Source organism: Piliocolobus tephrosceles, chromosome 11, assembly GCF_002776525.5.
Source record: "Piliocolobus tephrosceles isolate RC106 chromosome 11, ASM277652v3, whole genome shotgun sequence".
Classification (NCBI taxonomy): Eukaryota; Metazoa; Chordata; class Mammalia; order Primates; family Cercopithecidae; genus Piliocolobus; species Piliocolobus tephrosceles.
Window position 1 is genome coordinate 119,991,619 of NC_045444.1, and position 25,963 is coordinate 120,017,581.

Sequence of the window (25,963 nt, forward strand, 5' to 3'; positions counted from 1 at the left end):
AAATCACACATATATTGGGAATAACCAGATATATGTTTTCTAAAACACTACAAATAAAGATGTAGATCTCCTGATTAGATGTTGTAAAGTTCATAATGCTAAATATCCTTCTTTTGAAATAGAACTATAATTTAGCTTAAAATATATCAGAAAAAAATTGATAAGAAAAGTTTATGAATTTACTGCAGATGCAATAAAATCTGTTTTATGAGGAAATATAAACCACAATAAAACACATATCTGAATTCAGAAGTGCATATGTACAAGGTACACAGTACTGTTTTAGACTCTAGACTAGACCATAAGAGCAAGGGCAGGGTTGAATTTTCTAACATAAACTCCATTTCTTTATCTTCTTTTGATAGGGTTGCCTTAAGATATACTGAAGAAGTTATAAGGAAAGAAATTATATGACCAGCCTGGTCAATATGGTGAAACCCCATATCTAAAAACACAAAAAAATTAGCTGGGTGTGGTGGTGCATGCCTGTAGTCCCAGCTACCTGGGAGGCTGAGGCAGCAGAATTGCTTGAACCTGGGAGGTGGAGGTCGCAGTGAGTCGAGATTGCGCCACTGCACTCCAGCCTGGGCAACAGAGTGGGACTCCATCTCAAAAAAAAAGAATTACATTAAGCTAGGATAAGAAGGTCTTCCTATGAAAATTCAAGAGAATATTTTGTAAAAAGAGGGTTTATGAAACCTGCTATAACTACATTTGAATCACAATATTTCTAGTAATAAGCACTTACAATTCAGCAAATTTAATTCATATTTATAGTTCTGTATGTGTGTGCAACAGCTTTATTTTAAGAGATTTTGGGGAATGAAAATGATTAACTCATGGTGAAAATTTTAAGTACTAAAATTACATTTATACAGTATATGGTTTATAATATATATGTGAAAAGTTAATGTCTTTAATTTATAATGGTCTTACATATATTGTTTTGAAAATACTGATTTACTACATCATAGCTAAGTCAAGCATGCAGTAATTCAAAAACACACACAACATCTTAATTATTTCCAAACTTAAAAAATCACTTTTTTTTTTTGAGATGGAGTCTTGCTCTGTCGCCAGGCTGGAGTGCAGTGGCACAATCTTGGGTCACTGCAACCTCCGTCTCCTAGGTTCAAGCAATTCTCCTGCTTCAGCCTCCTGAAAATCACATATTTTTATATACATATCTATTTTCAAAAATGCAGTTAACACTTTGAAAATGGTAATTTTGTCCTCATACAAATACACAAACTTTCTTGGCATAAATAACAAAAGCAGCCTTTTATTAAAGGATCAGTGATGAATTCAGTGATAAAAATTATTGACTATATAAGATTTGTAGGGCAAACAGGATTATATTTACAAAAGGAAATTTCCAATTAGATTAAATGGGCAATATGTGTCATTACAAAAAACTGAAGGTTATACTAATTAACACAGGATTACAATAGCTTTATATATAATATATAAACAGAAGCACACATATATAAATGAACGTTCTGAAGAATATTAATAAACTAAATCCAATATTTAATTATAGATGTTTGTCAAATTAAACACTCCTCAGTCCTCAGTATTATCTATTTTTATGACCTCCTTAATTAACTTTCTTTACAATATTCCAACCATGATGACATTGGCTTCTCACATGAGGCCACAGTCTTCTATTTGTAAATATCGCTAAATCTATTTTCCAAATATTAGGGTACTGAATAAAAGATTAAGTTTCAAGATATTTGCTTCTTTCAATCCAGATGGAGAAATCTGGATTATAGGCTCATGATTTATGTGTAGTTAGAAGAAAAAAAACTCAGTAAATTACTTTTAGTAATAAACACTTTAATCCTTGTGTGGTATTATAGATCATACATTTAATGACATGAATTATAATTTACAACATAACTTATTACTAAAATACTCTAGCGTATTTACCTGCCTCTCACTGACGTTCTTACACTCTTTACAAACAATCTGGTTAACAATGGTTCCATGATACAGACGATTGATGAGGTCATGACCGGAGGTCCCAACTAAAGAAGTTTCCAAAGCGCTGAAGAGGATTCGATTCAGTTCCTGCACATCATGTTGCCTCATTTCCTACACAACAGGTAACTTTTAGACGTAATTCTGGGCTTCAGATTTTTTAAAACATTAAAAAAAAAAACCCTAGTCAATAAAAACTCAAGATTTATCAAGCAATCCGAAGATCAAACATAAGAATGACTCAGCAAAACAAGCTGTAAGCTGGTTAAGACATTACCACCTATCTTTATTTACACTAAAAAATGAAAATATGAACAGGCAGTGTTCACTGTGTACATATAACTCAATTCCTTTGACACCCAGAATGTGCATTTATTCTTGTGGGAAACCATACACATGGTATGCCACAGTAAGGAGAGAGGGATACACTAGGCACAGACCAGTGTCTAAGAGCTGGCAGTGTCTGCACAGGAACACCTCACTGAAATCAGAGCACATGCTGAATAGTCTGAATTATCAACAATAGAAAAGAACTAGAATGTACTGCTTTGAAGTAAAAACAACTAAAACAAGACTCAGTGCTACTGAGAAAAAAATCCTGATGGAACTTGCTTTAATCCATTATCAGTCACGCAGCTATGTGTGAACTTCTCCTTAAGAAAAATTTATAACCAAACCAAGGGGCGCGCCAAGACTTAGAAGTGGAGAAGAGGAAGAGCAGTTGTGGGGAGAGCCAGGAGAGTGAGACCCCACGAAGCAGGAAGAACTGGGGCTTTAAGGAGGGTGGTGAGTGCTCCTGAGAGCTCCTTCTGCTGAGAACAGAGAAGTGTCTTCTGGACTTGGCACAGGGATGTCACCATTGACTTCAACAAAAAAAGTAGAAAGGAAGGAGAGGAACAAATGGAGAATTCAGAAGCAGAGGCAATAAAGGAAGACAATTTCAAAAATAAGTTTCAACCAAGAGCAATAGCTCATGCCTAAAATCTTAGCTACCTAGGAGGCCGAGGCAGCAGGATGCCTTGAACCCAGGGCTGCAGTGAGCTATGATCATGCCATTGCACCCCAGGCTGGTGACAGAGTGAGACCTCAACTCAAAAAAAAAAAAAAAGTTTCGTGTGAAGAGCAGCAGATAAAGTGGATGAAAGCTGGAGGATTCCTATCTTGCCTTTTAAAATAGAAGACCCTCAAGGATGTAAACTTATCTACTATCACTAGCTATGATGGGATAGAAAACTTGTGGAAGTTTTCAAGCTCTGTTCCTAAACAATCCTACATCTGGCGAAGGTACCACAGAGACCTTCTCCTACCACTGCAGGTCCAGTCCTAGAGGGTTTTCTACAAGACCTTATTTAGAAAAAAAACAAAAAAAAATTCACAGCATTAAGAAGTATGAAATCAGCAACTTAGTGAAGCTCATTATCAAAAACAAAGAAAAATCTATCAACCAATGACTAAATTAAAAAAAACAAAAACAAAAACCATGCGGCATATCTACCCAATAGAATCTCATTTGGCAATAAAATGGAATGAAGTTATTGACACATACTACAACATGAATGAACCCTGAGAACAGTACCTTAAGTGAAAGAAGACAGTTACGAGACCACCTACTGGATCACTCCATTTCTATGAAATGTCCAGAATAGGCAAATCTATAGAGACAGAAAGGAGGTCAGTGGTTGCCAGTGGCTGAGTTGAGGGGGATGGAAAGTTACTGCTAATGGGTATGGAGTTTCTTTTTGGGGTGGTAAAAATTTTCTAAAATTGATTTTAGTGATGGTTGAACAACTCTGTGAATACACTAAAAAAAAAACCCTTTAATAGAGTGAATTTTGTGGCATGTAAATTATATCTCAATATAGCGGTTTTTTTTTAAGGGATTAACCCCAAGTACCAGCCCTATACCAGAAATTTAACATACTTGTTTAGGGAATGTATTATTGCCCTATTTTGCTTCAAAGTCCATGCCTTACCTCCTTAATCACATAGTTAGTATCACCTAGTTAAGGAGTGTTCCTGGTTAGAAGACCCTCCTGCAGAGTTTACCGTTAAAGTCAATATAACACTATTCCAATTGTTTGCTCTTTAAATTTTATGATAGTTGTCTATACCTGTCATTGCAGGAATACATCCATCTACTCCATGTAAAAATGGTAGATTGGGATTTGTTTGGATTTGTATAGCTAACAGCTCATCAATATTTGCAACAAGCACCTTTCCTCATTGCTGACAAGTGTGTAGTGTTTGTATACAGTAGAATTCCTTTTAGAACTCAAACAGGAAAGTGAGAGAAAGCCCACATATACAACAAGATTCATAAAGAAAATGGAGAAGGTCAGGAGAAAGTCAGGACAGGAAGAATAAAAAGATTTGCCAAGAACCATTTCACTTTTTTGACTGAAGCAAACATTCAAATCAGAACATGTGGATTCAAACACAAAGCACATAACACAGAATTTTTAAAAATTTACTTACAATGTAATTGATCCATTACATCCAGTTGGTCAAAGACTAAGAAATTGATCAATAGTTTTCTATATAAATGGTAGCTAATCTCCATGTAATAGGTGTTGTGTCTCAACCAGACTACATAAAGACTCTTAGGGTAGAAATTGTAAAAATCAGCTCTTGTACTTCTCCCTGTTTTTCTAACCTTCTCCCCAGCCCCAAATCATAGCTATTCATAAAATACTGTATACAGCAAGTGTCTAAAAATATATATTTCTGGCTTGTAATTTTGTAATGTGAGAAGGAAACATTCAAACAGTATGTTGAGACCCTACGACAAAATTAAAGGAAGTTAGACAACATTAAAGCAGCCTTATTCTTTCCTCTACTGCTGGTAACTCTTCTACAGAGCTGACCCTCATACCTCATTGCTGGTCCACCCAAAGCTGTCAGTGAGGTCTGTTGTGGATGCAGCTTCCTGGTCTAAGAGCAGAAGCTGGGCAAACAAGCGCTGTAACTGCAAAGGGATGATTCGAACCTGAATGAGAAACAAACACATGTCTAAATGAATTCTTTAAGTGTTGACTGAGGCTTTTGAAAACAACTGCATACTAGCTTTTTTGTATCTCCCAGTTCATTCAGAAGAAAGTTTATAAATATCCTATTATAAGGGAAAAACTAACTATGATTCAGTTCTTCTGTGAAAATTCTAATTCAATCCAAAATATAATAGTTATTTGGAGTTTTCTACCTTGATACGGTTCAGATAAACATTAAAACTCAAATAGGTCCTAATAAACCACTCAATTGATTACAGATTGACAGTAGTTTGAATCTCTTCTAATAGTCCATTATTTCTCTCAAATATCTCTGATACACATAATTTCCCCCTCTGTAGAAATTTTCCAGGCACAATACTGTATCTCACTCTGGAGTTCTCAGCACACCCTGCCTCACTTTCTTCTGGCTCCAAGTGAGTTCCTGCCTTACTTGATGTGGTGAGGGCTGGGGCAGACTGAGCAATGTTGCTTGGACTCTGGTCTGTAGGCCAGACTTCATTGAAAGGAGAATAAGTATTTAGAAATTGTAATGGCAATTTGACATTCCCATGGCATTTTTATCATATACTATAAAAGTGCTAATCTGCAATAGATTGGGAATAAAAAGAAATACACAAAAACAGGTCCTCTGCCATAGAGGTAGCCTGAGAAGCACTGGGCTAGATCATGAAAGACTCCTAAGAAGTACAAATTTGGGCCTGAACATGGTAAGAAACTTTTGAGTTATGTTTAAGCAGAGAGGAACATGATTAGATCTGCACTTTAATATCAACATAGTAACAAACAAAATAATAAATTAACTCATTACTCAATTTATTTCCAGAGTACCAAATGAAAAGAATACCAGTCTCTATTTTTTGGGGGGGGGGTGGGGTGGCTATTGTTGCAAAAAAAGTGCTTTAAATAGATTTCTGGGGGAAGCTAATGTGGATGTTCTGCAAATATTTCCTTCACTAGAAGAAAGAATAAGCATAGTAAAGAGTGCTGCATGTTTATAAAGCAGTAGCAGTATTGTACTTGGAAAAGTGATTATTTCTCAGAAGTTAAATTCCATTACCCATAAGGTATAGGCCAAATCACTTTCTGAAAAGATCATATTTGATAATTAATAAAATTACTATTTTGTAAATAAGTCACTTAATTCCTTCTTTAAAAAAAATGTCCTGAATACTCTAAAACACCCCCAGTAAATCTTAGATGTAATACCTTTGCATCAGGTTTATCCTTATCTTCAAATAAACCAAGCTCCTCCGGGCCAAGAGAAAATAGAGCTTCTAAACAAAAAGGTAGAATCAGAGATGCAAATGACATTATTTCATTTTAAAAAATTGTTTTAGAAAGCCAAGACCACCTTTAAGTAAAATCAAGTAGATTCAGAAATATGACTGTGGCAATATTTATACCTTTACTCTATACACTTTACCTTCTTGTAACATTTTTAACCAGTGACTCTAAGAAAATAAAGTGGCATGCTAAGGCTTCAGCATTTCCTAATTCTAGGAAAGGAAAATAATCTTTATGCATAAAACTAAAAACAGTAACATCAGAAATCTTTCATGGCTTCCCACTGTCTATGGCATCAGGTCCCAAAAGCCAAAAGGAATCTTAGGAAATACAGCAGTGTTGCAGTTTTCCTGCCACATGTAAGGCTAACAACCATCCTTTCGTGGGAGGGATCTCCTTTTACTCTGAGATGCCCTTTTTTTTTTTTTTGGTGTGAAAATGTCTTTTCCGTATTGAAGGTAATAACAGATGACAGTGGTCTTAGCTGGAAAAAGAAGAAGTTGGCAACTCCATGTGCTTAAATTTCAGAATTTCTTTATCACCCAACATCTAGGTGATGTGCCACCCAATGGGGCATATTTGAATCTTTTGAGAAGTCTGTATCTGAGCCCAGGTAGGAACTCTTACTGCGGAACTCTGATATACTCCAGGGATACAAGGAATGGAATAAATGTGTCTCCTATTGAAAAACTACTGCTGCCCTAGTGCTTACTGTTAATGAATGTTATATTCTTTCTAAGTGCTGGGACTGGGCAAAAATGAACTACAAACCTACAAGTTAAAGCACAAAACCATACAAGAACTTTTATGATAATCTCCCAGTACTCTGAGCTACATTGTAATGGAGTACGATGGAACCCAATCTAGTCCTATTATTTAAAATACTATTCCAAAATTTTTCTCCCCCAGTTCTCTGACAGTCCTTATCCTTTCCAAATTATACCTCCCTGTCAATCAGCATCAGGATTCTGGCTAAGCTATAAAAGCAGTGTACATTGTGCACTAAGATGTCAAATCATGTGCTTAATCCTCTTCGCCGGAGAGGAAGCTGGCCTGTGACTCTCAGTACTATTCTTGCCTAATGGTACTCTCCATGACCTGCCCTACACTTGACCATCTTCCTCAGTCCCTTTGAGGCTACGTTTCTACTTCAAGTTGTCCTTTAACTTCAACTATATTAAAACCTGGAAAAGTGTTATCCCTATTAGGAATCTACTTATTAGTGCTGGAAATTTCTAGTGGTGGAATTACTGATTGCATCAGGGAGATATTTTTATGGAGGGGATTGAGTCAAGGCTAAGAAGTACCACTTAAATCTCACATGCAATCCAATCCATTAAATCGCTCCTGGGAAGGTAACAGTGGTAAATATTTACTAAATATCTGGAGGCAGGAAGTCTTTCTAAGCTTAGAAGCAACAGAAGAACCACAAAGATTTCATAAATGTGGTGGTAGTACAGAAGAGGAACGTGGCAAACCAGATACAGGATGAGTCAGGCTGTCTGTCCTCCTAATATGGAGACACTGTGGAAAGCTGAGCTACAAAGCCATGTAGTGCTGGGGACCCCAATCAGGGCCAGGTGAAGGCAAAGTAATGTTCACACTGAGCCCATGGGAACACAGCTCCTAGGACCCTTGTGGAGGAAGCTGGTTTGCAGAGATGGGATATGGGAGAAATATATAGAGAGAAAGAGGGGCAAGAAATCAAGGGTCCAATAAGGTCAGGCTAGCTTCTTGCAGTTGATTTCTGAGATCCCCTATATTCTTATAATAATCCCCCTTTCAAATTTAGCTAATTTGAGTTGTGGGTCTGTTTCTTGGATACAATCCCTTACTTAAAATCTCTGGGTCTTTGGAATTCAGAATTTCCAGAGTTTATAAAGATAATATGAAAAAAGTGTTTTTTATATATATACATATATATGTATATATACATATATAAAATGTTACATTCCCAGCAGGGTCTGGGACAGTTTCCATTAATCAAACAGATTAATATTCCTGTAATGAATGTATGAATATTCACCCACATGAGATAACTAAAAACTGTAAATAGCCTCACACCAGGTCTGGTTCTGAAGCCAAACAAGTTCAGGTGAGATCAGATAAGGGTGTAAGCTTTCCAGATTTCAGAAATGCATATGTATGAACAACTGTGGACCCATATAAATAATATGATACCCTTCCCCACTCCAAAAGGTAGATAAAATTGTTTGGATAACTCTGGCTTAACTGTTTGCTGTTCTGGAGAAATTTTAAAACTCAAACAGTGTGACAATAATGAAGACTGATACTTATGACAATTGTCTTTATGTTGTACTTCAAATTATAGGAATTAAAAAGAAATATATTGCTTTTTTATTTTTTTACTAAACATTATTGTAATCACCCAGGATATATTTAAGTTTCACATTTCTCTGCAGAGGGAATTACCAATTTATATCTTACATTTGCAACAATAAACACATACTGTAGAATATAGCTTTAAGATAACTGGTCCATTTGTGATTTTGCATAATTAATTACATGTAAAGAAGATGGTACATATTGCTAGTCAAACGTATGTAACATAGCATACCTCTGAATTCAGGTGTGAAATGAAGAGTCTGAAGAAGGGAATTGAGGTAACAGGTTCCACCCTGATTTCTGATTCCGCTTAAATTGGTGAATTCTCTAGGAGCAGGAGGCTCCAAAGCTTTAGTCTTTAATTTCTTCCCTTTTCCATACTGATTATTAGACACAGTGGAATACTCCTCTTCAAATAGGTCCCCAAACATTGTGAAACTAAATACTACCCTTAAAAGTGACATATAAATGTTTTTATTTTTAAAATAAATTTTCCCCAAATCCCCCTACCTTACACTTGGGAGTCGATTCTGTTGTTTCTTAGAACACAGGACTACTGTTTCTGTGTACAGTAGTTGGGTTTTGGAGGCAGCAAGATCTAGACTTTTTTCATCCCTGTCAGGATCCTAAGTACCTGTGTGACCCTGGATATGTTAATCTGTTTTCTTATGTGTAAAATGGGATATCATCTGACTCCTCGGGTCATTTAAACTGTCAAATGACATAACGAAAGAAGGGCACTTAATGTACAGGGTTTGGCCCAAAATAAGTAACAGCTGTTTTTAAAAAGGCACGTTCACATCACTAATTTTTTTAAAAAAGAAAACCTGTCACAACTAATCCACTGCTGGGATGGCAAAGTCAACCCTAGATTCTTAGAATCACTCACTAAAATCTCTGTTTGTCACACTCTTCAGTACTATATACCAGATTATGACATTTAAATTAAACGGATCAAGTTAACTTTTTTTAAGAGCAGTTTAGTATATAGTCCCGAAGCTGTTGGGCCGGAAGAAGTTCACTGGCAGGGGAGGGGGAAAGGGGGGCGGAGGGCGGGGAAGACTGCAATTAAAATTATCGAGCCTAAAGGCCTTCCAATATGTATCCACTAATCCCATCGTTAGGGGTGGGGGCCTAGGTGACTTCCCCAAGGTTTCACATCGGGTGTGGCGGAGGGTCACTTGGAGATGAGAAACGTCAAGCGCCTAGCATAGTTGCCAAGTGACAGGAAGCGCTGAAATGCAATTATTTTTCTTTTCCTCAGAAGAAAACTATAAAAAACACAACTCGAGAGTCTAGCCTCGAGCTCGCTGTCTGCATTCCTGAATTCCCAACTCCTACGGCCGGCCGAGGCCGGGGCCTTACAAGCCATCACAGGCCCAGGGGCGCGAAAAGGCAGAGGTCCCCGTGGCCCGAGACCACTGTCCCGACTCCAGGAAAGCGCCGCGTCCTCGGGCAGGCCTGGGCCGCCTCTCGCCTCGCCCTCCTCAGGCTGTGCCACCAACACTGTCCCTACGCTTCCCACGTCCCTCCCAGGATCCCCGGCCGCCAGCCGCACTTACTGCCTAAAGCCCAGACCCCCGCCCTGGCCAAAACGCGAAGCGAACGAACCCGCCCCAACTGGGCGCCGCCATGTTGGCGAGGGCGGGTCTCCAGAAAGTGATTTATGGATCGTGGACTGTGCTTCCCAGGATGCCCCGCTGGAGCGCCGGCCTCTCGCGCGGGGCCTTATGGGAAATGTAGCTCCTCTGTTCCAAGAGTTTGGGAACTGGAACGGGAGCGGGAAAGGTGAGCTCGCTTACAAGTCGGCTGGTGAGTTCGCGGGTCCACTCGAGCAGGGGAGCACTCATTCGTTCACATTTTTAAGATTATTAAAAATTAACCCTTTAGATCAAGGAGTCATAAGGAACTTTACGGCTCATTACATACGGTTTTCTAGGGAAAGGGGTGTCAACACTATGAAAGAGAATCTCAACAGGGAGAATATCGTGAAAGCCCGGAAGGATTACACCATTGAAGAGGCCCATGTTGTTACAGAAAAACTGTGAAAGCCGTCCAGCCCCAAACAATACATTAGTGCCGAAGAAAACTGTGTCTCGATGTTGTGTATGAGTTCACAGGATTTACAACAGAGCCTATCAAGGAAGTCATGGAAGAGATTGTGGATATGGCACACACACACACACAAAGGCGTAAAGTGTTTGAAGATCTAGATCTTGGAGAAATTAAAGAGTTAATAGATACCACATCTAAGAAATTAACAGAAGATGATTTGATGGAGATGAGTGCTTTTGAATCAGTACTAGACAATGAGGAAGAAGATATACAAGAAGCACTGTCAGAAAATGAATTGACATTAGACAGACTTGCAGAAGGATTCTGATAATTTAAGACTGCTTTTGACTTCTTTGATAACTTGGACCCTTCTATGATATGGGCATTGAAAGTAAAGCAAATAGTAGAAGAAGGATTAGTACTGTATGCAAGCATTTTTATTTATGTATTTATTTTTATTTTTTTGAGACGGAGTCTTGCACTGTTGCCTGGGCTGGAGCGCAGTGGCACGATCTCGGCTTACTGCAACCTCTGCCTCCCAGGTTCAAGCAATTCTCCTGCCTCAGCCTCTTAAACAGCTGGGATTACAGGTGCCCGCCACCAGGCCGGGCTAACTTTTTGTAGTTGTTAGTAGAGATGGGGTTTCACTATGTTGACCAGGCTGGTCTCCAACACCTGACGTCCTGATCCACCCGCCTCAACTTCCCAAAGTGCTGGGATTACAGGCAAGAGCCACTGTGCCCAGCTCAAGCATTTTTGAAGAATTGAAAAAGCAAAACTATCAGACAATAATTATGATGTGTTTCCATAAAGTTAAACTGAGTGTGCCTGTCTCTCCTGCTTCCCCTTCCACTTCCTCCACCAATTCCCCCTCTGCCACTCCTGAAACAGCAAGACCAACCTCCCCCACCCCACCCCTCCTCAACAGCCCAGTCAATGGGAGGCAGTGAGCATGGTGACCTTTATGGTGATGCACTTTCACTTAATGAATAGTAAAGATCTTTTCTCTTCCTTATGACTTTTAACATTTTCTTTTCTCTAGCAGACTTTATTATAAGAAAAATACAGCATATAATACATATATTACACAATGTTTATTAATTGACTGTTTATGTTATTGGCAAGGCTTCCAGCAAACAGTAGGCTACTAGTAGTTATGTTTTAGGGGAGTCAAAAGTTCTGTGCTCATTTTTGACTGCACAAAGTTGGTGCCCCTAATCCTCGCTTTATTCAAGGGTCAGCTGTAGTAGCAATGAACAATTGAAAATTGGAATGAAAATACCACTTAAAATAGCATAAAAAATATGAAATACTTAGGGCTAAATCTGACAAAAGATGTGAAAGACTGTACACTAAAAACTACAAAACTTCAATGAGTGACCTAAATAAACAGACATGTTCATGAATTGGAAAACTCAAAATTTTTAAGATGTCAGTTCTCCCGGTTCATCTATAAATTCAATACAATCCCAACCAAATCCCAGCAGGCTTTTTTTGTGCAAATTGGCAAACTGATTCTAAAATTCTTACGGAAATGTAAAAGATCTACAATAGCAAAAACAACAATGGAAAACAAGAAAAAATAGTGAACACTGACTCATTTCAAGACCTCCTACAAAGGGTAGTAATCAAATATTTCATAAATATATCAATGGAACAGAATGAAAAGTCCAGAAATAGATACACAGTTGTATGAATAAGTTTTTACAAAGGTGCAAAGGCAATTCAGTGGAGAGAATAGTCTTTTCAGCAATTGGATATCCATACCCAAGAAAACAAGAAAAGATGTTACATCTGTGGTCTTCTTTCCAAAAACCTATAACCCCAGTCTATGATGAAAACATTAGACAAACTCAAACTGAGGAACGTTCTACAGAAAAACTGACCAGAACTTCTCAAAACTGTCAAAGTCATCAAAAACAAGGGAAGTCTAAGAAACTGTCATGGGCTAGAGGAGGTGAAGGAGACAAATGATTAAATGTCATGTGGTATCCTGGATGGGATCCCAGAAATGAAAAAGGACATTAGGTAAAAACTAATGACATCTGAAGAAAACATAGACTTTAGTTCATCGTAATGTATCAAATACTGGTTAATGAGTTGTGATAAATATACTACAGAAACATTTAACAATAGGAGAAACTGGTACAGGATATATGGGGATTTCCTGTGATATTTGTTGCAAACTTGCTGTAAATCTAAATTTATTCCAAAATAAAAAGTTGGATGGAAAAAAAGAGAGTCCACAGACTCGGAAGAAATATTTGCAGCACATGTATGTGATAAAGGAGAAATATCCAAAATGTATAAAGAACGTTTAAAATTCAATGAAGAGAAAATGAAAATCAATTTTTTTTTTATGTGCAAAGATTTGAACAGACATTTACCGAATAAGGTATACAGTTGGGAAACAGGCACATGTAAAGACATTCAACATCATTAGTGATTCGAGAAATCAAATTAAAACCACAGTTTAATTTACACACCCATTAGAATGGCTGAGAGGAAAAAGACTGACAATACCAAATGATACAGTTTAGGTATTTGTCCCTTCCAAATCTCATGATGAAATTTAATCCCCGGTGTTGGAGGTCAGACTTAGTGGGAGGTATTTGGGTCATGGGGGTGAATCCTGCTTTAATGTCTTGGTGCGTTCCTCTTGGTAATGAATGAGTTCTCCCTCTATTACTTTCAGTAAGAGCTGATTGTTTAAAAGAGCCTGGCACCTCCCTCCTTTTTCTCTTGCTTCTCTCTCACTGTGTGATCGGCACCTTCTGCCTTCACCTTCTGCCATGAGTGGAAGTAGCCCAAGTCTCTCACCAGATGCAGATGCTAGTGCCATGTGTCTTGTTCAACCTCTAGGACCATGAGTCAAGGAATATGTTTTCTTTGTAGATTACCTAGCCTCAGATATTCCTTTATAGCAACACAAACAAAGACATCAGGTACTGGTGAGTGTGAAGAGATCCTGGTGGTGGGAGGGGACATGGGTCCAGCCACTTTGGAATATTATTTGGCAGATTCTTTAAAAGGTGAACATACACTGATCTGGTGCAGTGGCTTCTGCCTGCAATCCCAGCACTTTGGGAGGCCGAGGTGAGTGGATCGTGAGGTCAAGAGATTGAGACCATCTTGGCCAACATGGTGAAACCCTGTCTCTACTAAAAATACAAAAATTAGCTGGGTGTGGTATCACATGCCTGTAGTCCCAGCTATTCAGGAGGCTGAGGCAGGAGAATCACTTGAACCTAGGAGGCGGAGGTTGCAGTGAGCCGAGATTTGTGCCACAGCACTCCAGCCTGGCAACAGAGTGAGACTCCATCTCAAAAAAAAAAAAAAAAAAAAAGGTAAACATACACCCATCATAGATCACAGCTATTCCATTGCTAGGTATTTAGTCATGAGACAAGAAAGCATACTTGCTATATTGTTTGTATTTTTGCATTTTCTGTATGTTATAATGTTTCTGCGTCTTAAAGTCACTTTCTTGCTGGGGATGCAGTGTCCCTCTGCAGGTCAGTTAATTCTTAGAGATAGCAAAGGGCCACCCATGTAGCTCAGAGCCCACTGAAATTATTCAAACTAGCCAGTCCTAAACTGTTTCTCCTGCCCTATCTATCTTTCCTGCAGAAACTGCAATAGAGCTGTGATCTAGACTCTACCCTTTCCCCTCTCCCTTCTGCCTCTTGTATTTCAAGTCAAGAAGTGTACAAAGTGTTACTTTGCCACAGCCCCTGCTTGCAGTCTATAGCAGTCAGGGTTCAGCGAGAGAAGCAGAGCCGCTATGCATATACATGGTGAGGGATTGGCCAGAGGCATGGTGGGAGCTGGCTGGACAATCCATGAAAATGGCCTTGGTGTCTGATGCTGGAGCTTAAGGACCCCAGTGTGGGTCTTCAGGCAGGGTAGATGGATGTAAAGTGGGGACATTGAGGATAATCCAGGACCCACAGAAGGGACAGAACTCAGACAGTTCTCAGTGCTTCCTACATTGACAATGTGGATGGCCTTCAGAAGAAGCTGGCACCCTTCCTTTCAGAGCCAGTCACATCCCTGTCTCAGGTATGGGAGAAGCTGACAGAGGAGCATGAGGAAGGTGGAGCAGCTGTAGGTTCAGCTACTGCCTTGTGCGTATGAGGGTCATGAAGCAGAGAGGTGACATGAGACAGGTGACAACATTTATGAGCTCCAAAAGGGCCTGTCCTGAACTTCCGCATTCAAAACAAAACAAAACAAGAATAAGCTGGGCACAGCAGCTCATGCCTATAATCCCAGAACTTTGTGAGGCTGAGGCAGGAGGATCACTTGAGACCAGGAGTTACAGACCAGCCTGGACATCATGGTGAGACCTCCTATCTACAAAACATTTTAAAAATCAGCCGTACATGGTGTCACGCACCTGTAGTCCCAGCTACTTGTGAGGCTGAAGTGGGAGGATTGCTTGAGTCCAGAAGCCAAGGCTGCAGTGAGTTGTGATTGTGCCACTGCCCTCTAGCCTGGGTGACAGAGTGAGACCCTGTCTCAAAAAAAAAAAAAAGAAAAGAAAATATAGAATGGATGTTGAATTTGGTCAAACACTTATCCTATGCCTATTGAGATGATTACATGGTTTTCATTTTTAGTTTATTTAGTGTATTACATTGATTGATTTTTTGTTATATGTATGTATGTATGTATGTATGTATGTATGTATGTATGTATATTTTTGAGACAGGGTCTTGCTGTGTCACCCAGGCTGGAATCCAGTGGGGCAGTCATGGCTCACTGCAGTCTAGACCTCATGGACTCAATCAATCCTCTCACCTCAGCTTCCCTAGTAGCTGGGATTACAGGCACAGACCACCATACCCAGCTAATTTTTGTATTTTTGGTAGAGATGGTGTTTCACCACATTCCCCAGGCTAGTCTCGAACTCCTGGACTCAAGCTATCCAACCACCTTGGCCTCCCATAGTGTTGGAATTACAGGTATGAGCCACCATGCCTGATCAATTATTACAAAAATTCTTTATCTTATCATTAATTGTGGCAAAATACACATAACATAAAATTGATCATGTTAACCATTTTAAGTGCACAGTGCAGTATTGAGGACATTCACATTGCTGTGCAACCGATACCACCATTTATCTCTAGAACTCTTTTCATCTTCCTAGACTGAAGCTTGGGGTCTATTAAACAACAATTCCTCATTCTCCCTCCTCCCTGCCCTTGCAACTACCATTCCTCTCTCTGCTTCTATGAATTTGACTCTTTTAGGTACCTTATACAAGTAGAATGATTAAACCAGTTGTCGTTTTGTGACTGGCTTATTTAACTTAGCACTAAGTTCCCCAGGCTTATCTATGTTGTAGCATGTGTCTGAATTTCCTTCTCTAAGACTGAATTTTATTCCATTGTTACCAGATTTTGCTTATGCACTCATCTGGAGATGGCACTTGGGTTGCATTCACCTCTTGGCTGTTGTGAGTTAAGCTGCTGTGAGTATGACTCTACAACCTTGATTAATTTTCTAAAGTTAAAACCAGCTTTGCATCCCAGGGATAAATCTCATTTGCTTGCAGTTTATGATTTTTTATGTATTACGTATTTTAAAATATTATTTGTATTAGTCCATATACATGCTGCTTATAAAGACCTACCAGAGACTGGGCAATTTACAAAAGAAAGAGGTTTAATGGACTTACAGTTCCACATGGCTGGGAAGGTGTTACAATCATGGCAGAAGGAAAGGAGGAACAAGTAACATGTTATCTGGATGACAGCAGGAAAAGAAAGAGAGCGTGTTCAGGGAAACTCCTGTTTTAAAACCATCAGACCCTGTGAGACTTACTGTCAAGACAATAGCATGAGAAAGACCTGCCCCCATGATTCAATTACCTCCCACCAGGATCCTCCCATAACTTGTGGGAATTGTGGGAGTTATAATTCAAGATGAGATTTGGGTGGGGACGCAGCCAAACCATCTGATTCCACCCTGACCCCTCCCAAATCTCATGTCCTCACATTTCAAAACCAAGCATGCCCTCACAACAGTCCTGCAAAGTCTCAGCATTAACTCAAAAGTCCGCAGTTCAAATCTGAGACAAGGCAAGTCCCTTCCACCTATGGGCCTGTAAAGTCAAAAACAAGTTAGTGACTTCCTAGGTACAATGAGGGTACAGATATTGGGTAAATACAGCCATTTCAACTTGGAGAAATTGGCCAAAATAATGGGACTACATACCCCATGCAAGTCCGAAATCCAGTGGGGCAGTCGAATCTTAAAACTCCAAAATGTTCTCCTTTGAATCGATGTCTCACATCCAGGTTATGCTGTTGCAAGAGGTGGGTTCCCATGGTATTGGGCAGCTCCGCCCCTGTGGCTTTGTAGGGTACAGCCTCCCTCCTGGCTGCTTTTACAGACTGGCATTGAGTGTCTGTGGCTTTTCCAGGTGCACGGTGCAAACTACTGGTGGACTTAACATTCTGGGGTGGAGGGATGGTAGCCCTTTTCTCACAGTTTCAATAGGCAGTCCTCCAGTCATTACTCTTTGTGGGGGCTTCAAACCCACATTTCCCTTCTGTACTGTCCTAGCAGAGGTTCTCTGTGAGGGTCCTGCCCCTGCAGGAAACTTCATCCTGGACATCCAGGCATATCCATACAGCCTCTAAAATCTAGGTGGAGGTTACCATACCTCAATTCTTGACTTCTGTGCACCCACAGGCTCAACCCCCCATGGAAGCTGCCAAGGCTTGGCACTTGCACTTTCTGAAGCCATGGCATGAAGTGTACTTTGGCTCCTTTTAGACACGGCTGAAACAGTTGGGATGCAAGGCACTGAGTCCCTAGGCTGCACACAGCAGGGGGCCCTGAGCCTGGCACATGAAACCATTGTTTCCTCCTAGGCCTCCAGGCCTATGGTGGGAGGAACTGCCATGAAGACCTCTGACATGCCCTGGAGACATTTTCCCCATGGTTTTGGAGATTAACATTCGGCTCCTCATTACTTATGGAAATTTCTGCAGCCAGCTTGAATATCTCCTTAGAAAATGGGATTTTCTTTTCTATCACATAGTCAGACTGCAAATTTTCCAAACTTTTATGCTCTGTTTCCCTTGTAAAACTGAATGCCTTTAGCAGCACCTATGTCACATCTTCAGTTCTTTGCTGCTTAGAAATTTCTCACACCAGATACCCTAAATCATCTCTCTAAGGTTCAAGTTACACGAATCCCTAGGTCAGGGGCAAAATGCTGCCAGTCTCTTTGCTAAAACATAACAAGAGTCACCTTTCCTCCAGTTCCCAACAAGTTCCTCATCTCCATCTGAAACCACCTCCGACTGGACTTTATTGTCCATATTGCTATCAGCATTTTGGGCAAAGCTATTCAACAAATCTCTAGGGAGTTGCAAACTTTCCCACATTTTTCTCTCTTCTTCTGAGCCCTCCAAACTGTTCCCATCTCTGTCTGTTACCCAGTTCCAAAGTCATTTCCACATTTTCAGGTATCTTTTCAGTAGCAACCCACTCTACTGGTACCAATTTACTTTATTAGTCTGTTTTCATGCTGCTGATAAACACATGCCTGAGACTGGGGAATTTACAAAAGAAAGAGGTTTAATTGACTTAGAGTTCCACATGGCTGGGGAGACCTCACAATCATGGCAGAAGGCAAGGAGGAGCAAGTCACATCTTACATGGATGGCAGCAGGCAAAGAAAGAGAGCGTGTGCAGGAAAACTTTGGTTTTTAAAACTACCAGATCTCGTGAGACTTACTCACCATCATGAGAACAGCCTGGGAAAGACCCACCCCCATGATTCAATTACCTCCCTCCAGGTTCCTCCCATGACATGTGGGAATTGTGGGAGTTCCAATTCAAGATGAGATTTGGGTGGGGACACAGCCAAACCATATCATTATTGAATTTGATTTGCTAAAATATTGTTTTAAATTTTTGTATCTAAGGTCATGAGGGTCTGTAGTTTTTCTGTCTTGTCACATCTTTATCTGGTTTTGGTATTGTGATAATGTTGGTCTCACAGAATGAATTAGGACATTTGATATGCTTCTGTTTTCTGGACTTGATTGTGAGAAATTGGTATTATTTCTTCCTTCAGTGTTTGGCAGAATTTATCAGTGAAGTCATCTGAACTTTACCTTTTGGTTTGTGGGAACATTTGAATTCAAAATTCAATTTGAATTTAAAAGGTACAGATTATGTCGTTTGTGTTATTAATTTATTTTTGTGTAAAGTCTGACGGCTTGTGTCTTCTAAGAAATTTGTCCATTTCATCTAAATTGTAGATTTTATTGGCATGAATTTGTTCATGTTCTCTTATCATTTTAACACCTGTAGAATCTATGGTGATACTACCTCTCCCATTCCGGGTATTGGTAATTTATATCTTCTGTCTTTTTTTTCTAATCAGCCTGGCTAGAAATTTGTCAGGTTAATTGGTCTGCCCAAAAAGTCATCTTTGGTGTCATTGGTTTTCTCCATTGTTTTTCTATTTTCTATTTCATTAATTTCTACACTGAAGTAAACCTCCAGGGAAGGTAGATCACTCACTGTCATGTTTGTTTTTCAAGGACAGTCATCTGCCAGTGCCCCAGTCACCAAGGGACAGGTCACTAAGCAATGTCTAGTACCAATTAACGCATCCTGGAGGGAGCCATCTTGTGCTCCTACAAGGATTATGCCCTGAGGTTGGCTGCTGATTCCCTCACTAAATGTTCCTCAGGGTGTTACCTGACACGCTGGGCTAATTCATGCAAATCTGTATGATGTAATTCAGCCCAATGCAACAAGAATTCCGTGAACTTCCTCTGTGCCAGGTATAGCATGGGTGCTGTGGAAGGAGGATGAAAATAGGAAGAAGACATAACCTCTGTCTTCAAGGGGTTTTCAGGATACTGTGGGTGACCAATACATATTCCTGAAAGAAGGCACCAGACCGATGGGATAAGCCCACAGCAGAGGCCTACAGCTCTGTTCAGAACGAGGAAGCAGAGCAGGCTGAGAGAGGCAGCTCAGCAGAGTGCTTAGGAAAGGATAGGGCCACGACTCCCCACTGCAGGCAACATATCTGAGGAAAGCCATTTACAATAGGTGACGGTCACATTCCATCAAATCTCTGGAAGGGTTCATGGAGGTGGGGTTGTCAATCTTATTTCAGCCTTTCAAAGGCCTCTCAGGGTTTGGAAATGGAAGCAACAATGCCTGTGCATTGCAGAGACGCAGGTGACCTCCCATTTCCTGCCAGTTAGGAAGTTAGTGCTGAGGGCCTTACTGTCTTTCCTTGGCACATGAGATGCCAGTTCCTTTCTGGGCATAGAGTTTTTTGTTGTCTGAGGATAACATCCAAATTTTGCTTTGAAACACTTTTCAAAAATATGAGCTTTATTCAAATTTACTTTCCTTTTTATCTTTCTGAATTGTTAAGGTCCAAAAGCATTGCTGAATAATTCTGCTTCTAAACACCCATTGCAACACAGGGCATGATCTATCCCCAAGGCAAAGAACATAAGGTACGTTTGTCTGGAAAACGTGCAAGTAGGTATCTCAGCAAATGCTACTCATGTGTTATTATGAGTAGTGCATTGGCAGTGATTGTGACTTTTTTTTTTTTTTTAATGAACAAATAACTACATGCCCTCTACTGGGGTCAGGTTTTGTGCCTTTACTTCTGCCACCTACTGTATCATAGCAGCTTAGAATCCCAGCTGCTCACTCTGGGGTGAAGTTCTCTTGTGGCTTTTGCAGGATGGAATGGCCTCCTTCCCCTATCTGTGTGTCTACTGCTGACCTGTGGCTTTGCCAAGGCAGGGAAGCTGCTGGTAGTGCCCATGGATGGGAGCCACTGGTTCACCATGCGGTCGGTGGTGGAGAAACTCATTCTCAGGGGGCATGAGGTGGTCGTAGTCATGCCAGGGGTGAGTTGGCAACTGAGAAGATCACTGAATTGCACAGTGAAGACTTATTCTACCTCGCACACCCTTGAGGATCTGGACCGGGAGTTCGTGGCTTTTGCCAATGCTCAATGGGAAGCAGAAGTACGAAGCTTATTTTCTCTATTAATGAGTTCATCTAAATGTTTGGAATTTAGTTTTTCACATTGCAGGAGTTTGTTTAATGACCAAAAATTAGTAGAATACTTAAAGGAGAGGTCTTTTGATGCAGTGTTTCTGGATCCTTTCGATCTTTGTGGCTTAATTGTTGTCAAATATTTCTCCCTTCCCTCTGTGGTCTTCACCAGAGGAATATTTTGTCATTATCTTGAAGAAGGTACACAGCGCCCTGCTTCTCTTTCCTACAGCCCTAGATATGTCTCAGAGTTTTCATATGCCATGACTTTTAAGGAGAGAGTATGGAACCACATCATGCACTTGGAGGAACATTTGTTTTGCCCCTATTTTTTAAAAAATGTCTTAGAAATAGCCTCTGAAATTCTCCAAACACCTGTCACGGAATATGATCTCTACAGCCACACATCAATTTGGCTGTTGCGAACGGACTTTGTTTTGGACTTTCCCAAACCCGTGACGTCCAACATGGTCTTCATTGGTGGTATCAACTGCCATCAGGGAAAGCCAGTGCCTAAGGTAAGTCATTGCTCCTTTAGCACATTAAAAGTATTCTGGCTTCAAATATTTAAAAGAATTCCTTACTGAACTGGGATTTGACATTTGTGTTTGTTGCATCTCAAATTTCTTTTCTGTGTAAAAAATTATTTTGTGCCATCCACATGCTTGTTGGTTAGCAACTTTTATGTAATGGCCTCGTTAATATGTATCTGTGTACAACTGGTTAATTGTTCATAATTTCCACTGCATTTTTAAAATTTTTATTTTATTTTTAGAAACATGGTTTTGCTATCGTGCCCTGGCTAGACTCAAACTCCTGGGCTCAAGTGATCCCCCTATGTAAGCCTTCCAAGCAATTATGACTTTTTTAGTATTTTTGGAAAAATACTTAAAAACACAATAAGAAATGAAACTTTCATTTTAGCTAATCCTGTAGTCCCTGCTGCAGTAAAATGCTCTTTGCGATTGTGTATGCATGTCTTTCCATTTATTGACATTACTTTATATATAAACATGTATGTAAATGTTTACACTTATTTTATTAAAATCAAATCTACTATCAGGCTGGACATGTTGTTCTTTACCATGAATTTTTACTTGCCAGTAAATCAGAGACAACTTTACAGATTTGACATGTTCTTTTAATAATTGCATAAAAGTCTTTACTTTGGATGCAACATAGTTGCAAGCTTTCCCAGGTGTTTTTCTGCTAAAGATTTGGCTAACTTCTTCAAAACAACAATAATAAGCCGATGATATCTTTCTTTGACCCTGAAGAAAGTATAAAGCAGAATGCTTTTAGCCACCCAAAACAGTGTTACCATGACGTTTGGTCTCGTCCTGTCTGCTTTTTATTTGACTGGATCACTTTCATCTCCTGGTAGCCATTTCTTTGATTGTGCTCTGTCTTCAGGGTCTTACTGGTAAAGCTGTGTTTCATCTCCGCTTACAATTCTTTGAAGAGATGCTTCAAGGTCTTGATCCCACTTGTTTATAATTTCCTGTGAAGGGTCTGTTCTTGTCTGCAGCTGATCTGGCTGCAACGGTTTTGGCAACCATCAAGTGGAAAATTTGTTCAACTGAAATTTTTGTCAGAATTGTGTCAACTGTCCTGATTGAAATTTCTATTGTGTTGGCTATTGTTTCTGCTGTTAATTGTCAGTCCTCTTCAGTTAGCGCATGAGCAAGATTAATTGTTTCCTTGCAAATTCATGTGTGGATGGTCTGCTGGTGTGGGCTTCATCTTCACCATCATCTTGTCCCTTCTCAAAAGGAATTACTCAGTTGTAAACTGCTAATTTTTTGGAGCATTTTCCCCATTAACTTTCTGTAAAGTATCAGTGATTTCACCATTTTTCCCTTATGTCTCAGCATAAATTTTAGGCTATTGCTTCAATTGTAGCAGAATTCATGTTGTTCTGATGGGGACTTCTTTCCAACTGATGTCTTATCCTTCTTAGTGCCTCAAACTAGATCCTACTCAGACAGGTTTTAACAACTTAGTGTAAGTTTGTTTTGGTGCAAAGAAATTTGAAATCCATGCATAAGTTTTCATAATATGCATTTTCATTAATTGTGTGATGATCCCTCATCTGTTACTTTTATAGGGATGGACCATGCATTTTTGTTTATTGTTCTGGCTTCTTACAGGGTTCAGTATAGTTTGTAACACAATTGTGTCTCTCATAGATTGGCAGATATTTGGTAAAGGATTGACTTTTCAGCCAACTCATGGGAAAGTGAAATAATGTAAAAAAACAGGAAGACTACAGTTTTAGGCCTTTCGAGTGAGGCATGGCTTTCAGCTCTTGGCAAGAACAGGTGAGGAGATGCAAGTTGTGGGACTCTAAGAGGCTAGGCTTTTCAAAGTGCTCCTCTCCCCTTCACCCTCCTTCAGTTACAGCACCAAGCACCACCCAGGTGTTGCCTGCAGCCTCACCCTCTACCCAGTTGTGGGATCCTGCCACTTCCTGAACCCACACTGAGTTCCTTGTGACTCACAGGGTCACCCAGAAGGCTGTAAAGATACAGAAAGATATATGTGATTTTGTATCACCTATCATATAAAGATAAATTTATAAAATAGGAAACATATTAACCATTTATCATTTTATGTATTTATGGTTTTATGTGTCTAAAAATATATTGTTTTATGTATGTATTAAAGGATAAGTATGTATAAGAGGTTTTAGAGACGTGGAAAATTTATATTTATATATATCTTTACAAATTTAAGAATAAAGGAAGGAAAATTCTCAAAGAGGAATTCAGATATCAAAGAGTGCCCTTTGACAAAGAGCCTTGGATACAACTTACCTGCAAAAGTGAATTGTCATTGAAAGACCTGTGGACACTGGATTTCTCTTTCCTTATTTTAGAAGGGCAGGCTGTGTCTTGGAAAAGCATACAGTTTGCTGAATCTTGCTGGACAACAGGAGTGGTAGTCTAAAGTGTCTGATGAGAAGGAAGCATCACTTGATGGTGGAGTGTGCATCTGTGCCCGTGTATGTGCATGTGTGTTTGTGTGTGTGCATGCACATGTGTCTGCATGCAGTGTCTCAGATCCTACATAGGGGTTTTTCCTGAAGGCCTCCAGTAGCAAAAACTCATTGAGTCTATCCAGGGGAGTTACATCCAATGCTGTAATTAAATACTTTAACGAAGATGGCAGATCATCATTCAAGAGAGTATCAAGATAGTTTTAATTAAAAAAAAAAAAAAAAAAAAAAACAGAAATCACTCCCAGGATTTTTAAGTTTTTGGTGAGTTCCAGCAGAATTGATGATGAGGTCCAGTAGGAAGGAATTCAGGATTACTCTGTACCATGCAGGGTGAGTGTAGCTCTGAAGAACTGGGGATGGGAAGTGACTTCATAACAAGCAGAGATCTGGGCTTCCCCCATAGCTCTAAGATCTGGTTCCATTCCGAGATTCACATTCAAAGTAAGCTGTTAGTAGGCAAGACCAAGTCCTCCCACCAAGATTATTCAATTCAACTTCTTTTTTTTTTTTTAATCAAAATTTTCAAACATATGGCAAGGAGAGACTATAGTGTAATGAACACCTATATATCCATCTTTGTGTTACATAACTTTCAATATTTTATTGTACTGATTCATGTACCTGCTTTTTTGTTTCTTTTAAAAAAAAAAACCTTCTGGCTATAATGTTTTAATGGAATGCTGTACATATCATTCTATCCCCAAATACTTCACTAAATATGAAAAGTAAGGAAACTTTGTTACATAGCCACAGTATCATCATTCCTCACACAATCAATAACTCTTTAATATTGTCTCACTCATAATCCATAATGAAATTTCCCCTAATTGTCTCAAAAATGTCTTTTACATGCAGATCAGTAGAATGGAGTTGAGAATCCAGAAATAAACCCATACATCCTTGGCCAATTGGTTTTTACTGTGGTGCCAAGACTGTTGAAATGGGAAAGAATAATCTCTTCAACAGAGGTCGCTGCGACAGCTGCATATCCACATGCAAGATAATGAAGTTGCACCCTTATATGCAAAAACTAACTTGAAATGGATCAAATAACTAAATATAAAAGCTAGAAATGTAATAGTTTAGAAGGTAACATTTGGGCAAATATTTATGACCTGGGTTTCTGAGATGTGACCCCAAAAGTATCAGAAACACCAACAAAAACAACACAGACATATTTGACATCAAAATAAAAAACTTTTGTGCATCAAGGGACACTATCACGAGAGTGAAAAGACAACCCACATGACTTCCCTCACTAAGATGTACAAACAAACATGTACATGCTTGATGTGGAGGCTCCTGGGAGGCGATCACAATCCTCAACGACCTGAAATCCCAAAATCTGGAATGTTAAGATCCTGAAAGATCAAGGTCCCACAAATATAATTCCAGAAAAAATAACTTTAAAAATTATTTAAAAGATATCTGTTTACATTTTAAATGGGAATTTATTTGAAAAACATATGAAAACAGGACAGAACACTTCATAGGCCACTTTACACCCTAAAATATGTAATAATAATAATACATATTTTTGCAAGTGTAAACCCTCAGGTGTACTAATGACTGTCACATAGCATAGGTATATCAGTTGTGATCAGATGATTCATAGAGTAATAGGTCAAGAAAATGATAAACGTGTATCATTGTGATTGGTAATTGTGTGCACTCAGCTTTACAGCTTTGATCATCTGACATACCTTGAAAAATGAATAGAGACTTTTCATGAGGTCAGTCAAAAATCTCTATGGGTCCCCACCACATATACAGTTACTCAAAAGTGCCCAAGTCTTGAGAAATTTTTTTGTTTGTTCGTTTTTTTGAGATGGAGTCTCAATTTGAAATGCAACAAAAGAAATGTCAAATCACAGTTCAGTAAGCAATCTTTTTTTAATTTCCAAAGCCAGATTATTCTTAATGTGCTAAAGGAGAGATAACTTACCATAGGCAATGGCTTTCCCTGCGGGCCCCCACCAGCTATCACAGTCCCCATCATCTTGCCTTCCCTGGCTCACAGGCTTTATTTTATGCCACTCTTCATCCCTCCTCTGTGCAGCTCCCCTGTTCCTTTTCCCTCCTTCTTCCTTTTCTCTGTTTCCTTCCCTACTAATTTCTTTCCCTCTGTCGCTTCCTCAGCGTGATCCCTGTTCCAGAGGTATAGGATGATATGGTTTGGCTGTTTCCCTACCCAAATCTCATCTCGACTTCTAGCTCC

The 25,963-nt window shown here is 39.4% G+C and overlaps 2 protein-coding genes across 5 annotated transcripts in view; one reads left to right on the forward strand and one right to left on the reverse strand.

Annotated features, from left to right (window-relative positions):
* The window catches only part of USP40 (ubiquitin specific peptidase 40), a 93,572-nt gene extending 83,237 nt beyond the window's left edge, over positions 1–10,335 (reverse strand). For 2 of the 4 annotated variants that reach the window (XM_023188591.1, XM_023188588.1), the window contains exons 1-5: positions 10,184–10,335; positions 8,854–9,071; positions 6,198–6,265; positions 4,856–4,969; positions 1,933–2,097 (exon numbers count right to left, since the gene is read on the reverse strand). In XM_023188591.1, coding sequence (XP_023044359.1) covers positions 1,933–2,097; positions 4,856–4,969; positions 6,198–6,265; positions 8,854–9,052 — 546 coding nt within the window. In that variant the 5' untranslated portion in view covers positions 9,053–9,071; positions 10,184–10,335. Of the gene's footprint in view, positions 1–1,932; positions 2,098–4,855; positions 4,970–6,197; positions 6,266–8,853; positions 9,091–10,183 lie in introns of those variants that run through there. The other 2 variants (XM_023188589.2, XM_023188587.2) reach the window with 1 other exon arrangement.
* LOC116418968 (UDP-glucuronosyltransferase 1-7-like) lies at positions 9,366–23,688 on the forward strand. Its single transcript, XM_031936420.1, is given in 6 exon segments — positions 9,366–9,390; positions 9,921–10,433; positions 20,424–20,582; positions 20,585–20,655; positions 20,657–21,262; positions 23,623–23,688. Coding segments are annotated over 6 exon segments (1,440 nt in total).
* Positions 23,689–25,963: the final 2,275 nt, after the last annotated feature.